Here is a 15000-nt window from a genome sequence, read left to right as displayed (position 1 = left end):
TATTGGTAACTTCCTCTTCCTAAGTTAGGAAGACGTGGAGAGTCGTGTGTTGAAATATGGCGGCCGCTCGCTCGCAGCGATATGCTGCGTTCGAACGGTTATCGCGCAAGAATGGCGTCGCATGCTCTCCACCGGAGGGCGTTTCGGTGGAAGCGATTGTTCTCGGATCGGGAACATAATCGTGTTTGGTGAGGTACGTGCCGCGTCATGGATGAATAAACGAGTTACCGTGTTTGTGTCTGACGAAGAGCACGTTGCTCTCATCGTTCAACAAGGCCTGTCCCTCAACTCTGGACATTTTGTGATGACGTATCCTTTAGATACTCCTGCTCAGAAAGTGGTTATCTCAAATGTACCGCCATTCCTGAGCAGTAATTTAATCCTGAAAGCGCTGCAGCGCTATGGACACTGCGTGTCCCCTCTAATAATGCTCCCTTTGGGCTGTAAAGATGAACGTGCCAGTCAGGTGATGTGTTTCCGTAGGCAAGTATTTATGGTACTCAACAAGGATTATCGCTCTCTGAACGTCATTTTAAAGTTCACTGTAAATAGTCACGACTACCAAGTATATTGTTATGGCTGTGGAAATTCGCAGAACACCATATAGGTTCTTTGTTAGTTATGCCGATAAGTCCGTGTTCAGTTAGATTTCCCCACCGTTGTTTAATGGGTATTATTCGTGTCACAGGGCTGTGATCCTTTGAGGTAGGTTTTTCTTTTTCTATCGTTATTTTGAACCAACCACATCTCCACCACCATTACAACAACCAACATCGCTCCCCTTAACCACAACGCCAACCACACCACCAACGCCACAACCACGATCGCCACATCTCCAACCACCGAACCACCTTCGCCGCTACGCCAGCTATCAATTCCCTTCTTCTCCACGGACACATTACAACCATCTCTCCGCATTCATTCAATAAACGCGAGCAAAAGGAAACCAAAGGAACTTCGATGGCGCACGGATTTTTCCTGCCTAATATTCCCACCTGTTTTCTCCGCACTTGGTGTGGGGGGAGGGCGAGGCAGATCGTTCGCCATTGGTCGGTTCATGGAATGAGGCGCTGGGAACGGAGGAACGCCCCTTTTCTGGAAGCTTCGCGCAGGAACTGGAAGGGGGGGTGGAGCAGAAAACGGGGAGGAGCAAGGGGTTGGACCCCAGGGGATATAAGGGTGGACAGGACGCGAGCTCGAAGAAGGAGGGGGTGATCTTGTGGGTTGTTGTCTCCTCGGGGGAGCTTCGTCTCTTCGTGACATTGGTGCTTTTTGTACGTCGTCGAGCCCTTTTGTCGTCGAGCCTTTTGTCGTCGAGCCCTTTTGTCGTCGAGCCTTTTGTCGTCGAGCCTTTGGTCATCATGTCTGTGGGGTTGGAAACACTGATTGGGATTGGCAAGTTCGATACGATTGTTTCATTGATAACGTTTGTACAAGCGGACGCTTCTGGATTACTTTCTTCTTCCAGAAAGGCAAATCTGTTATTACATGGAATTCCTTGCATTACATGGAATCCCTTGCAAAAATGCCATCTTGCATCGCGGAATAAATAGTTGGGTTTTAAATACCCGTTCAATAGAATCGGATCCGGCGAGGTCGGCGATAATACTCGCTCGGTTATCACTGCAGAACGGAACGGACCGCTTGGGCGGTTCGTGTCCAAGCTGACCTGCGCCGAGGTACGGTATCCGGGTTAGCTATCCGCACGGGTACTTAGGTATATCGAGATTCGGCGATTGACTCTATCCTGCAAGGGTAGAAAATTGGCTAGGCCATGGTGGGGTTGAAGACCCACCCGTGACAGGGTTCCGGCGTTGCTCCGGAAGGTCACGACTGAATTGTCCGTCCGGTGGGCGAGCCGCTAGTATTAGTGGAAAGCGGCCGTTCGCACGCCGGCAGGCGCGAATTTGTAACAATGTGTTAACACTGACACCCTGAAGTGCTTTGGTTGTGGTGCAGTGGGACATATGAAACAGTTTTGCCCTCTTCGAAAAACGCAGCCTTCCACGGCCGAACTGAATAACAACGACTCACAGATTAATGTTAACATTTCCCTTTCAACAAACGGACAGGATAAACCGGCTGAACGAGTGGACACTCCCCCTCCCAATGACGAACAGGCTAAATTAACTGAACAAGTGGACACACCCCCTCCCGATGAGCCAATGGACACTAAGTGAGGGGTTCATTACCATCTCAAAAGTTAAAAAACGTAAATTCCTTGCAACACATATGTCACCTTCTGGTAAAAGGCAAATCAGTGAAAATGTAATAACAGATTTGCCTTTCTGGAAGAAGAAAGTAATCCAGAAGCGTCCGCTTGTACAAACGTTATCAATGAAACAATCGTATCGAACTTGCCAATCCCAATCAGTGTTTCCAACCCCACAGACAGCGTCCTCTCGTACAAGGACGTTCCTTATGTAGACTGCTCCCATATCCAACAGTCACAGGAGGAAGAGAAACTTTTACAGTCTCTCTCCAACAAAACAATAAATGAGGCAAATAAGGACACTGAGGAAACAATGGAGGATAGTTTAAATCCTCCAATGGAGAGTGACACTCATGACCCGAGCACCGTGGCCATGTCACGGACAAGCTTGGAGTCCACTCTCTTACATTCCGAATAATCCCCAGACGTAACTGATATACAAGGCCGCCGAAGAAGATTCTTTCTTGAAACTGAGCAATCATGTGATGCTCACAATGAAACTGAAACACCAATCGATTCCCCATGTGAGGAATCTGATGATGAAAGTCAAGATGAGTCCTCTCAGATTCTAAAGGCTGAAAGCAGACCTTCGGATGACGAGCTTTGGGACTTCTTGAGGGATTCTTATTGCAAGAGAAATATTGAACTGAAAGATCATTTCCCTGATCTTCCGGTGTTAATTACGAAATTGAAAGAAATTGTGCATAACACTGTCACCCCAAACTTCACTGAGGCTCAGAAACACAGGTTAAAAAAAATGATCCAGAAAGCTCGACAGGAGCTTCTTAAGTAAGGTCCTTATGGTGTGTTTCTCTTATTTATTTATTTTTCTTCTTTCCCTTTCTAAGCACATTAATGTTAATTTCGGAAGCCTAAACATCAATGGTGGTGTGAGTTGAGAACGCAAAGTTCAGGTGAAAGATCTGACACGGTGTTTGCACCTGGACATCTTGTTATTGCAAGAAACGCTTGGATATCTGACTGCCCAAGCCCAATGGAGAAGGCTCATGAAGGGTCAGTGGTTCTTCAGTGATATCAATTCCTTCACTGCCGGGATTGCTTTCTTCGTCTCTCCTTCATTAACGCTCTCGCAAGTTAATTATAATGAAATAATTCCTGGACGTCTGGCTTGTCTTCAGTTCATTGCCAACAATTAAATCTTTATTTTTGTAAACATTTATGCCCCCAACGAGAATGCTGAAAAGTATAACTTCTTCCTTAAACTAGAGGCCTTTCTAAGCACAATTGACTTGAACTGCTGCTTTATAATGAGTGGTGACTTCAACTGTACCCTTGACCCTGTTTTAGACAGAAACAGTGCAGAGCCACATCCAAAATCTGCCAAAACTTTGGAAAAAAATTATAAAAACTGTGGGACTCATGGATGTTTGGCGTATCCAACACCCCAGACAACGTCAGTTCACTTGGTTAAGATGTGTGTCCCAGAGACACACTCTAGCTCGGTTAGACAGAATTTATGTCAATGCTACAATGCTTGATAAGATATTGTGACGTCCACGGGACTTGAACAGTCCCGCCAACGTAGAATGAGCCGAAACAAGAGAGGCGGTTTATTTATTTATAACTCAAACATGGCGGTTCTAATCGCTCTACCGCAAACGGGAGGAGGAAGGTGGCACGAGTCACTTTTCACTGAGTTGATGATGTTTATTTGTTTTTATTATTAACCAGAAATAACAAGACTCGGCAAGAGGAGGGATCCGGGGCGATTCGACGGGATGGTGTGGGATCGGGCGTGGTGAAAACACACAATTCCAATGAATATACAGATCTTAAACCCTCTAAGGCGCCAAGTACACACACACACACACACACACACACACACACACACACACACACACACAACGTAGCTATTTCTGGTGGTCAGGCTGGACCGTGGTGTGGACGCAACTGTCCCTGGATCAGCGTCGGACGAGCTGGCCTTGCTCTCGTCAGGGGGGGCAGGAGAAACCGTGGTGCTGTCGACCTCCTGGTCCTGGCCCAAGTCCGCTCACAGCCACCAGGGAACCATTTCTGGCGCCAAATTGCGAGCAGGAGAGGGAGGCAGGTCCGCCCGCCGTTCGACCCCGTACTCCGAGTCAGCAGAACCCCAGAGCCAACCAAGGTGAGGAACGAGGCTCAGCAAGGCTCCAAGACATGATGAAGAACACGATCGAATCAGCACAACAACAAGTATGCTTCCCGCGCAACAGCCTCCACACCAAATAAACACGATCTTTTTGTCCCGATCTTCTTCCTCTTCCTTTTCGACCCCGAACAGAACCTTTTTATCCTCCTGTCCTCGTCACTTCCAATCGAGCCGTTTTATTGGCCCACCGCCGTCGCCTTCCGCCAATCGTGATCACGGGGCGGAGCCATCCGCAGCCCTGTCCTGTGACGTCACGGCCAGCCTCCAGGGACTACTAAAAGGGGTTTACGCAGACACACTTACCCTATCCCGTGTCCCTATCTAATTACGTGACAATTATCATTCCCCCCTTGAAGAAATGAACATTTACTAGACAACTTATCACCACTGAATTGCTACTTATTACATCGAGATCCTGGTAAACTCGAACAGCATGGCATACCTAATTAAACATCCTAATTACCCTTTGAATGCATACCCCCCCCCCCTCAAACGTAACAATATTAAAATCTGATATCGTGCCTTCTCTTTTCTCTGATCATCTGGTGACAACATTCTCCTTTAAACTTGCTCTGCAGCAACATGGCAGTCCATATTGGAAGTTTAACGTCATGTTACTTGAGAATGTTACTTTTGTGAAGCCTTTAGAGTGTTTTGGAATAGCCTCATCGAACGAAAGAATAGTTTAAGTTACCCTAGATTATGGTGGGACTATGCAAAGGCACAGATTGCTGTCTTTTGCCAACAGTTCAATCACTTCTCATCTTTTAGTGGAAAAAAAAGGAAAGGATTGCACTAGAAAAAGAAATATTGAAATTACAATCTGATGTTGCAAACAACCCCTGTACAACAAATAACCATCTGCTACTGGAAAAAGGCCCTTTTAAATGATCTTGTTGACTATCAAGTGAAAGGTGCAATGATCCGATTACCGATGGGTCAGATTTATAATTTGGACTCTCCAACAAAATTTTTCTTTCATTTTGATAAAAAGACCACCCATCAAAGGCAAATTGAAACCCTAAAGCTCTCAACTGGGGACATTGTGACATCACAAGATAGCATAAAGAGGGAGATCTATAACTTCTTCTCAGACGTGTTTATGGCAAACAGTGTTGACAATGATGCAATGCAATATTTCACGTCTGATCTACCCACGTTGAGTGCTACTCAAAGGGATCAGCTTGATTCCTTACCTTCCTTGGAAGAACTTACACGCTCGCTTGCTTCTCTGCCGACTGGAAAATCTCCTGGACTAGACGGCCTCCCAGTTGAGTTTTAAAAATCCTTTTGGCCTTTATTAGGTCCAGAGCTTTTGGAGGTCTTTACAATGTGGGGAATTGCCAATGAGCTGTCGTAGAGCAGTAATTACTTTATTCCCGAAAAAAGGGGACCTTCAGCTTATTGGCAACTGCCGCCCAATCTCTCTTTTAACTTCCGACTATTAAATATTTTCCAAAGCTTTAGCTCGACGCATCTCCCCCTTCTAGAATCTTTGATTCAAAGTGATCAGTCAAATTGTATCTCTAACAAACAGATACATGATAACATATTCCTAATAAGGGATCTTTGGGATGTGTGTAAAGCTAAAAATGATAATCTTGGTTTGATTGTGCTCGACAAAGAGAAAGCTTTTGACCGTGTTAGTCATGCATATCTTTTCAAGGTTCTCGAGTGTTTTGGACTTGGTCCCAGGTTTACCTCCCTTATAAAACTTTATATCATGGCATTTCCTCTGTACTCAGAGTAAACTCTGAATTGACTTCACTTGTAAAGGTTGGAAGGGGTATCCGTCAAGGATGTCCTTTATCTGGCATTTTGTACCCTAACTATCGAGCCTCTCCTAATCAAAGTGTGCAGCTTCTTAACTGGATACACAAATCTGCAAATAAAACCTGTGAAAGTTTCTGCCTATGCTGACGATATATGTGTCATTGTACGCACTAGCAAGGAGATTAAGAAACTGGTGGACTGCTTGAACTATTATGGTTTATCTTCTTCAGCTGCAATAAACTGGAACAAGTGCCAGGCACTGTGGATCGGCCTATGCCAGCTGCCCATGCCTGTTCTTCCGGAACGCCTCACCTGATCTTACAACGGAATGAAGTACCTTGACGTTTTCATCGGTGATGCAGCAACACAAGCAAAGAATTGGGAGGGTCTTGCTGAAGCTCTCGAACAAAAACTGCTGAAATGGAAAGGCTGACTGACTTTGCTCTCTTATTGAGGCCGAGTCCTGGTCATCAATAACTAAGCAGCATCTCTATTGTGGCACAGGATCAAAGCCATACCACCTCCTGAACTTTTTTTGCTGAACATACAGAAAACCTTAACCAATTTTTTCTGGAGTGGAAAACACTGGCTTCGTCCACAGATCCTGAATCTTCCATTGGAGGAAAGTGGACAGGGTCTTGTGGACATTGTGTGCAGGGCAATGGCCTTCGGCATCGCCTCAATCTGGCAGCTTCTCTATGGTCCGTCGGACTTAATCTGGAGGTCCGCCGCCCTTCTCATCCTTCGTCAAGCTGGTATGCTTGACTTTTCATCAGGATTATTTTGAATGAATGTGAAATGTATTGATTTGTCCTTGCTTCCACCTTTTTATAATAGCATTTTAAATGCTTGGTGTGTTTTTATAGTCGATCGTGACTATCTTTCCTACACCAAAGATATGTTTTTGCACGAAACTCTGTTTTACAACTCTCTTTTTAAAAGAATAAGAATGGAGCGTTATTTTATCGATCATTTTATTCAAAACGGTGTCCATTGTGTTTTTGATCTAATGACTGACAACAAGAGATGGTTGAGTGCTGCAGCACGAGCAACCAAGGTTGGCATACGGCCCTACCGCCAAGTATCTCTTTTATTATGTGAAGTACTTCAGGTGTGCCAGAGAGTTAAGGTACACTGGGGGAGATCTCCTCGCACTGGTGATGGCTCAACTGTTCACGAATCAAATCCTCTCTTCCCAAATCTAGAACTCACTCCCACCGTCATGATTTCCGGTTCAGATGTAAAATATTTACCAAAAATACATTTTGGAATCGCACCACAAGTAGGTCTGAAAAAACGTCATATATATCAGGTCTGTGTTAAACCAATCCAACCTTCTGTAGGAACTTGGCAGTAAAGGAAGTGGCACAACTACTTGCCTCCAGAATACCCCTTCCAACCGAACTGGAAAGCCATTTACCATGTTCTCATCCCAAAGAAAACTGCTGACCTGTCTTGGAGGCTGGCACATTGGGTATTACCGACCAATAAACTCCTGCATGTGTTTTCTCCTGAAATACCTGACCAATGTCCCTTCTGTGGAACTCTTGAGACCTTGTCACATGCTTATGTTGAATGTGCACGCTTGATCCCTGTTTGGTTTGCTTTGTGAATTGTGCTCCAAGCCTTCTTTGAAGTTCACTTTAAAAGTTTTTATTTTTGGCTTTGAATCCAAAACACATCCACTGGAAGTGATTTTGGCCAATTTTCTCATTGCCACAGCAAAGAAGTCAATTTATCGCACAAGGAAAGCGAAAATTGAAAATATTTTAGGGTGTGCTGATAACCTTCTGGCTTTGTTTAAAGGTCCCCTGACATGCAAAACTTTCTGGTTATTTATATATTAATTTGACCTTTCTAGTGAAGAAATCACCCGTTTTTTTTTAAATCAAAAATGGGATAATTAGAGCAATATTTCGATCATTTATTGTGCTTTTCACAACTTGCTGTGCCCCGTCCCTAAAAAAAGTTGACCAGCGAATCGCAGCGTTGACGTCACATACAGAAACTCGCACAGAGTGGATCGACTCGAGATCTCTAGAGTCTAGACCAGCGTTTCTCAACCTTTTTACCCTTGTGGAACCCTTGAAATAGTTTTCATGTCTCAGTGAACCCCTGCATAAAAATTATTATATCCCATTATTAATATCTAGCTCTTTTGTATTTTTATCGTAGTTCACGTGGTAAATATAATATTTTTTTTTTCGGATACCTGGTTTAAGGAAAAAATGACCCCCTTTTTGTCAAATTTATTGGCAATGAAAAAAAAAAAAAAACATACCGCTCGTTTATGAGACCTCACAGAGAGGTTTTAATTCACAAAAAAAAAAAAAATTTGTTTGAAAACGTCATTTTTGAAAGCGTTTGTCAACCCTGAGTTTGTTTGACAATTAAAAAACACACCTCATGTAACTTGATCAACAAAACTTAAACAAATAAAGCTGAAGCAATAAAGGTAAACAGAAGAACTAACCTTGAGAGAGAGAGAGACTTCGCGCTAGGAAGTACAGAGAAGATAGATGGACAGTTTTGGACACCGTGCATGCGTCCCGTACTTGAGTCAGTCACTCAATGACACACGAATCCGCCGCGTACAGGACGTCCACGAACCAGTGAGGGTGGTTTCACACTGGCGCCATAAAGACATCGTTAAATACATTCCCTATGGTTGTTATAATTGTAAATAATATAAGAGGTTGAAGCCTCTATTATAATAACCAAGGAGTTTTCAACAATATGCCGTACGTGTAAAGTAAAATTACAAATAATTAAATCAAACAAAAACTACTCAAAAATACATTAGCCTATTTATTACTGTTTCTCGCGGAACCCCGAGCAACCTCTTGCGGAAACCTAGGGTTCCGGGGAACACCGGTTGAGAAACACTGGTCTAGACTAGTCTGATAAATCCGTCGTCCGTCCGACCAAGCCGATAAATCTGACGTGCTGTAGCTTTTATTTATTATTCTCTTTTTTCATTGTTTTCTACTGGCGCTACATGACGACAGTAGGAATAAAATAGATAAAAATGCAACAGAACGTCAGATTTATCTGACGACTTGAGACAATTGTGTCACAAGGTGTGTTCTGCACACAAGTTTTCATTGTATCCGGACAGCGAGATTGCTTCGTTTTATGCGCAGAGAGATACGGCCGATGACATGCGCCGGCCTTGCTTGTGATTAATTTGCCGCGGAGCAACATGTCCGCTGCGCTGTTCACGTCACCTCACTAAAATATTTCTGATATCGAGCAGTATTGCAAGTCGAATTTACATTATTGAATTACGAATAGGATTTAGTCGAACCAGTTGTTATTTCCGAGTCTTCCTTCGATGTCCTCCCGATCATCATGAACTCCAGGAATTTCATCGCCATTTTATTCTGCTTGTCCTGCTTCGGGCTCGAACTGGTAAGGCCGTACTTCATTTCCAGCTGCCTGAACTTCACCTCCCGCGACTATGTTATCTGACAATTCTCCATGTGATTCAGACCAAAATCCTTCATTTCTCTCACAGTCACTGTCGTTACCAAACAAGTGAAAGTCCATGTCATCCATTATTCAAAAACAAATGTTCGATTTTTTTAAAACAGAAATGAACGAAGTGATTGAGTCAACCAATCAAATGTGGAAACACACAGCAAGCCAATAGAATCACGTAGACCACCAACCCGAGTAATTAACGTGCAGCCTTTGTCATCCTGGAGTTGACGTCATGTGGGTTACGCCCCTTTCAGGATAATTTTTAGGGGCGTTCCCGAAGAGGTTTGGTTTTTTAACTTTACATTTTACAGAATGAGTATTGTGAAAATACATTGTCAGATCTCAAATCACGATGAAAAACTCCTATGGGACATATATAAATGAAATTTCAGTACTTTTGCATGTTAGGGGACCTTTAAAGGAATCGTTTTTGCCCGTATTAAAATGGAATTTTCTTTTTACACTTTCATAAACAAAATGTGCATTTTTAAAAGTGTGTGGGCTCGAAATGATGCACTTTGTACTGTTCAAAATGGTCTTTTAATAACACACTGATCACTTTTGCCATCATGATGCAACCTTGTATTCTTGAATATGTAACTTTTGTGTCCTTATGAAAAATGTTTCTCCTTTATTAATTGTGTCTGTCTGTCTCTCTGTCTCTGTCTCTATCTCTCACCCATCTATCTATCTCTCTATCTCTATCTCTATCTCTATCTCTATCTCTATCTCTATCTCTATCTCTATCTCTATCTCTATCTCTCTCTCTCTCCCTCTCTCCATGTCTCTCTCTCTCCCTCTCCCTGTCTCTCTCTCTCTCTCTCTCTCCCTCTCTCTCTCTCGCTCTCTCCTCTCCTTCTCGCTCTCTCTCTCTCTCCCACCCCTCTCCTTCTCGCTCTCTCTCTCCCACCCCTCTCCTTCTCGCCCTCTCTCCCACCCCTCCCTCTCTCCCACCCCTCCCTCTCTCCCACCCCTCCCTCTCTCCCACCCCTCCCTCTCTCCCACCCCTCCCTCTCTCCCACCTCTCTCTCTCTCTCTCTCTCTCTCTCTCTCTCTCTCTCTCTCTCTCTCTCTCTCTCTCTCTCTCTCTCTCTCTCTCTCTCTCACTCACTCTCTCTCGCTCTCCCACCCCTCTCCTTCTCGCTCTCTTTCTCTCCCACCCCTCTCCTTCTCGCTCTCTCTCCCAACCCTCTCCTTCTCCCTCTCTCTCCCCCCCCTCTCCTTCTCACTCTCTCTCCCACCCCTCTCCTTCTCGCTCTCTCTCCCACGCCTCGCCTTTTCGCTCTCACTCCCACTCACCTCTCGTTCTCGCTCGCTCTCCCACCCACCTCTCCTTCTCGCTCTCTCTCCCACCCCTCTCCTTCTCTCCCTCTCTCCCACCTCTCTCTCTCTTTCTTTCTCTCCCACCCCTCTCTTTCTCACTCTCTCTCCCACCCCTCTCCTTCTCGCTCTCTCTCCCACCCCTCGCCTTCTCGCTCTCTCTCCCACCCACCTCTCCTTCTCGCTCTCTCTCCCACCCACCTCTCCTTCTCGCTCTCTCTCCCACCCACCTCTCTCTCTCTCTCTCCCACCCCTCTCCTCGCTCTCTCTCCCACCCCTCTCCTCCTCGCTCTCTCTCTCCCACCCCTTTCCTTCTCACTCTCTCTCTCCCACCCCTCTCCTTCTCACTCTTTCTCCCACCCCTCACTCCTCTCTCTCTCTCCCACCCCTCACCCCTCTCTTTCCCTCTTCACCACAAGTCAGACCCAAAAGAAAGTTGAGAACCCCTCCCCCTTCCCCCTCAAGTCCCTCTACCAAACCCAATTCCAGAGCCCCCTCCCCTCATGCTTGCGTCCTCCAAAACCCACTCCTCATTTCCCGTGTCCCCACCCTCTTCCTCATTCCCACCCTACTTCCGGAGTGTATGGCAACGTTTCATGAGGCGTTGACCTCCCCACCCTCCCCCTTATTCGCTCTCACCTCCTCACTCCCCCGCACCTCCTCTCTCCCCTCACCTTCCTCCTTCCTCTCTCTGCCCAACCCCTCCCCCCCCCACTTATATTTGTATCAGTGAAGTGACAGGCTGTATTTGCATCATATATATATATATATCTTCTTCTTCTTCTTCTTTCGGCTGCTCCCGTGAGGGGTCGCCACAGCGGATCATCCGTATGATCCGCATAGTGATTTGGCACATGTTTTACGCCGGATGCCCTTCCTGACGCAACCCTGGTCGCCTCTTACGACACAGGGATAAGGTACACCTATTTTAACCGGGGTATACACCGGCCCAGTATACTGGTACTCATTTCGCCGACCTCGGAAGGATGACAGGCTGAGTCAACCCCCTGGTGTATTAATTCAGTGGCCCAACGGGGCTTGAACTCAGGACCTCTTGGATCCCAAGCCGCTGCCCTAACCACTGCGCCAACACCAGGCTTTCATCATATATATATATATATATATATATATATATATATATATATATATATATATATATATATATATATATATATATATATATATATATATATATATATATATGTTCCATTGAGTCTATAAGTGATCGCATGCATGGACAATAAATTCAAGTGCAGTAAAATATAAAAAATACTGATTTTCAAAAATGCATCATTGTCTGAAAGCTGATGCTTTTTCCCCCCACACAAAACATCAAGTTCACATGTGTAGTTGCTGTAAATCAAACTGAGCCCCTCCCACCCCTCAAAAAAACTTTTTCAAAGTGCAATCTTTTATTACCCTTAAGTGATGGAATTTATAAATAAGCATCAATTCCTTCTGTATTCTGAATTTATTTTATCTTAAACTTTAATTCACTCAACATACCAGTACTGAAACACTTGTGCATGCAAATTAAACCAACACTGAAAAATCCACATCAACAGAGCAACCCAAACCAGCAAACGAACACTTCCGTTCACACTCAAACCACCGAGCACCTAATGGTGAAGGAAACATTCTTGACCATCGGAGTGATCCCACTTGACGAAACGCTGCAGACTTTATACAATCCACGACATGACATTTGCTACCCTTTATTTATTTATTTTGGACCGTTATATTATTTTGCATGGGAGTGAATAAGTGAAATGCTGTGAAGAAAAAGCCCATCGAGCTCAAAATCGCATGTCCGTTATGGTGCAATTTGTCTCTTGCTGGGATATCGAGCATCAGAAACCAATTATATCCGTAAAATGCATACAATACTTCCTTATATCCATCACTCGTGCAAAGGAACAGAACTCAAGGCTCAGAACTACACCACACAAAACCATTATGACAAATGGATTAATAAACAACACAAAACCTTTCCACAAAGCATGGCAAATACAAACTTGTCAAGCAAGCAAATACAACAATTAATTAGAATCACAGACATTCGCAAGTGAATGGGATACGTTTGCCCACCACGGCCACCCCCCTTTATATACATTAACCCTTGTGAAATAAAATGCAAGACACCACACCAATGTATATCTGCCTTAATCTGCAGCAAGGTAATTTTGGTACCGAGTCTTGCCTGAATTGACTGACAAGGTAAATACTCATCAGGCCAGAACCTATTTGTCATGTCCGATTTTGACCTTTGACCATCTCGTCGAATGTAAAGACAAGCAGAAAATTAATGTCGATTTACTTCAATATGTAGAGGCTGCAGAAAGAGATCATTTTATCAATTGCTGTCTGGATTCGTTGGAATACCAAGGCCTCACAAGCCAAACACCTTAATTTTGAGATAGATTTTGATCTTTGACCCCTGTATAATGCTGAAAATGACTCCAATCCAAAAGGTTTCTATGCAATCCTAAAGGGGCTGGGTGAAAGCACATGTTTCACATTTATAGATTCGAATACAGGGGAAAGGTAAGGCAAAATGTGATTTTACTGTTTCCCCAATGACTGCTGAAAATTGCAATGGAGCCAAAATCATGAAAATATATACATATATATATATATATATATATATATATATATATATATATATATATATATATATATATATATATATATATATATATAGTCATGCACCACTTAACGACGTTCCGGGCAACGACAGATCGCATATACGATGGATCTGCCAGCTCTGAAAAAAAAAAATGTAGCTGAAAAATTCCTATCGCCGAATGATGTAGCCGACGTAGCGCTGCCAGTCGTATAAAAATAGCACGTACAATTATGTACACTGTACAGTACATAATACCTCATAATGATAATAAACGACAGTGTGGCCCTGTTATAATGCGATCGTTGAGGTCCATAAAATGTCATCGCGAAAAAAGCAGAGTCGTGCTAAATCGGAATTCAAGGAAATCGGCTTTCAAACTGAACCAATGTTTGCACGTTTACCTTCGAGCAAGTAAATTACCTTTTAATTGAAGAATTCCGCGAATAAATCATTGTTACAGTCGAAATTAAAACACAAATTTCTTTTTGGTGAAACTTTTCATGTTGTTAAAACAATCGCACTGTTCCGAAAATATATATCACAATTGACAGGAGCTCGTTTCTTAATTTATAAATTATAATATCGATGCAATGATTATGTATTTAAAAAATCCAAACGCTATTTATTCATCTTTCTATAATCGATGCCAGAGGAGATTGTAAACTGCTGCTAACAACACCGATGGCCGTCATGAACAGCACAAAGGTAAATGTAACATGTCTTCCGTCTCTCTTGGATGTGTGTTACAATTGCCGACAGTATTCAGTACAGTAACATGCTGTACAGGTTTGTATCCGAGGAGTAATAGGCTATACCATATAGCCTTGGTGTCTAGTTTTGTGAAAGTACGATGTTCGAAAACGAAAAAAAAATGATGTTCGCACAACGACGACGTCGCTTAACGACGCGTTTCTCAGAACGTAACCCCGTCGTTAAGTGGCACACGACTGTATATACATATAAATATACATAAATATATATATATATATATATATATATATATATATATATATATATATACACATTAGGGTGGTCCAAAAAAGTCGAAAACAATAGAATGTTGCTCCACAAGCTTAAAGTTATTCTAATACGATCCAATAACGCGCATAATTTTTTTTAGCTTGATCGGAGGTGATTTAGAGGTCGCTCCATATGACGACTTTTAGTCTCATGACTTGAATAAATTAGGGTATGGTCAGGTACGATTACGGGTACTTCTGGATGTCCGAGGTGGAAATGGGGTGCATTTTCGAACTCTATGGGGTCGATTTACTCTAAGAAATGACTGCACTGACATTGAATTCACTACCATTTCGAAAATATGACCTAAAACAAGATTTATCATTACTGGAGTTGAGTAACTAATCCTACTCATTTCGATATTTTCTAATCTGTAATTAATTTGTTGTCCGTCTAAACATTTCTTAGAGTAAATCG

General features: G+C 43.4%; 1 protein-coding gene across 14 annotated transcripts in view; it reads right to left on the bottom strand.

Annotated features, from left to right (window-relative positions):
• LOC147014660 (SUMO-specific isopeptidase USPL1-like) overlaps positions 1–15000 on the bottom strand; it is a 212004-nt gene that overhangs the window by 125630 nt on the left and 71374 nt on the right. For 11 of the 14 annotated variants that reach the window (XR_015050852.1, XR_015050851.1, XR_015050853.1 and 8 more), the window contains exon 7: positions 996–1115. The exons of the other annotated variants lie outside the window; for them this stretch is intronic. Coding sequence is in view for 7 of the 11 variants with exons in the window: in XM_085852816.1 (XP_085708942.1) it covers positions 996–1115 (120 nt within the window). In the remaining 4 variants the exon portion in view is untranslated. The remainder of the gene's footprint in view (positions 1–995; positions 1116–15000) is intronic. 14 annotated transcript variants of the gene reach the window in all.

The sequence above is a fragment of the Eptatretus burgeri genome, chromosome 13 (assembly GCF_056783735.1).
Source record: "Eptatretus burgeri isolate ZD-2024b chromosome 13, Ebu_testis_v1, whole genome shotgun sequence".
Classification (NCBI taxonomy): domain Eukaryota; kingdom Metazoa; phylum Chordata; class Myxini; order Myxiniformes; family Myxinidae; genus Eptatretus; species Eptatretus burgeri.
The sequence above is the reverse complement of the archived record's forward strand: the minus strand, read 5'-3'. Positions and strand labels throughout refer to the sequence as shown.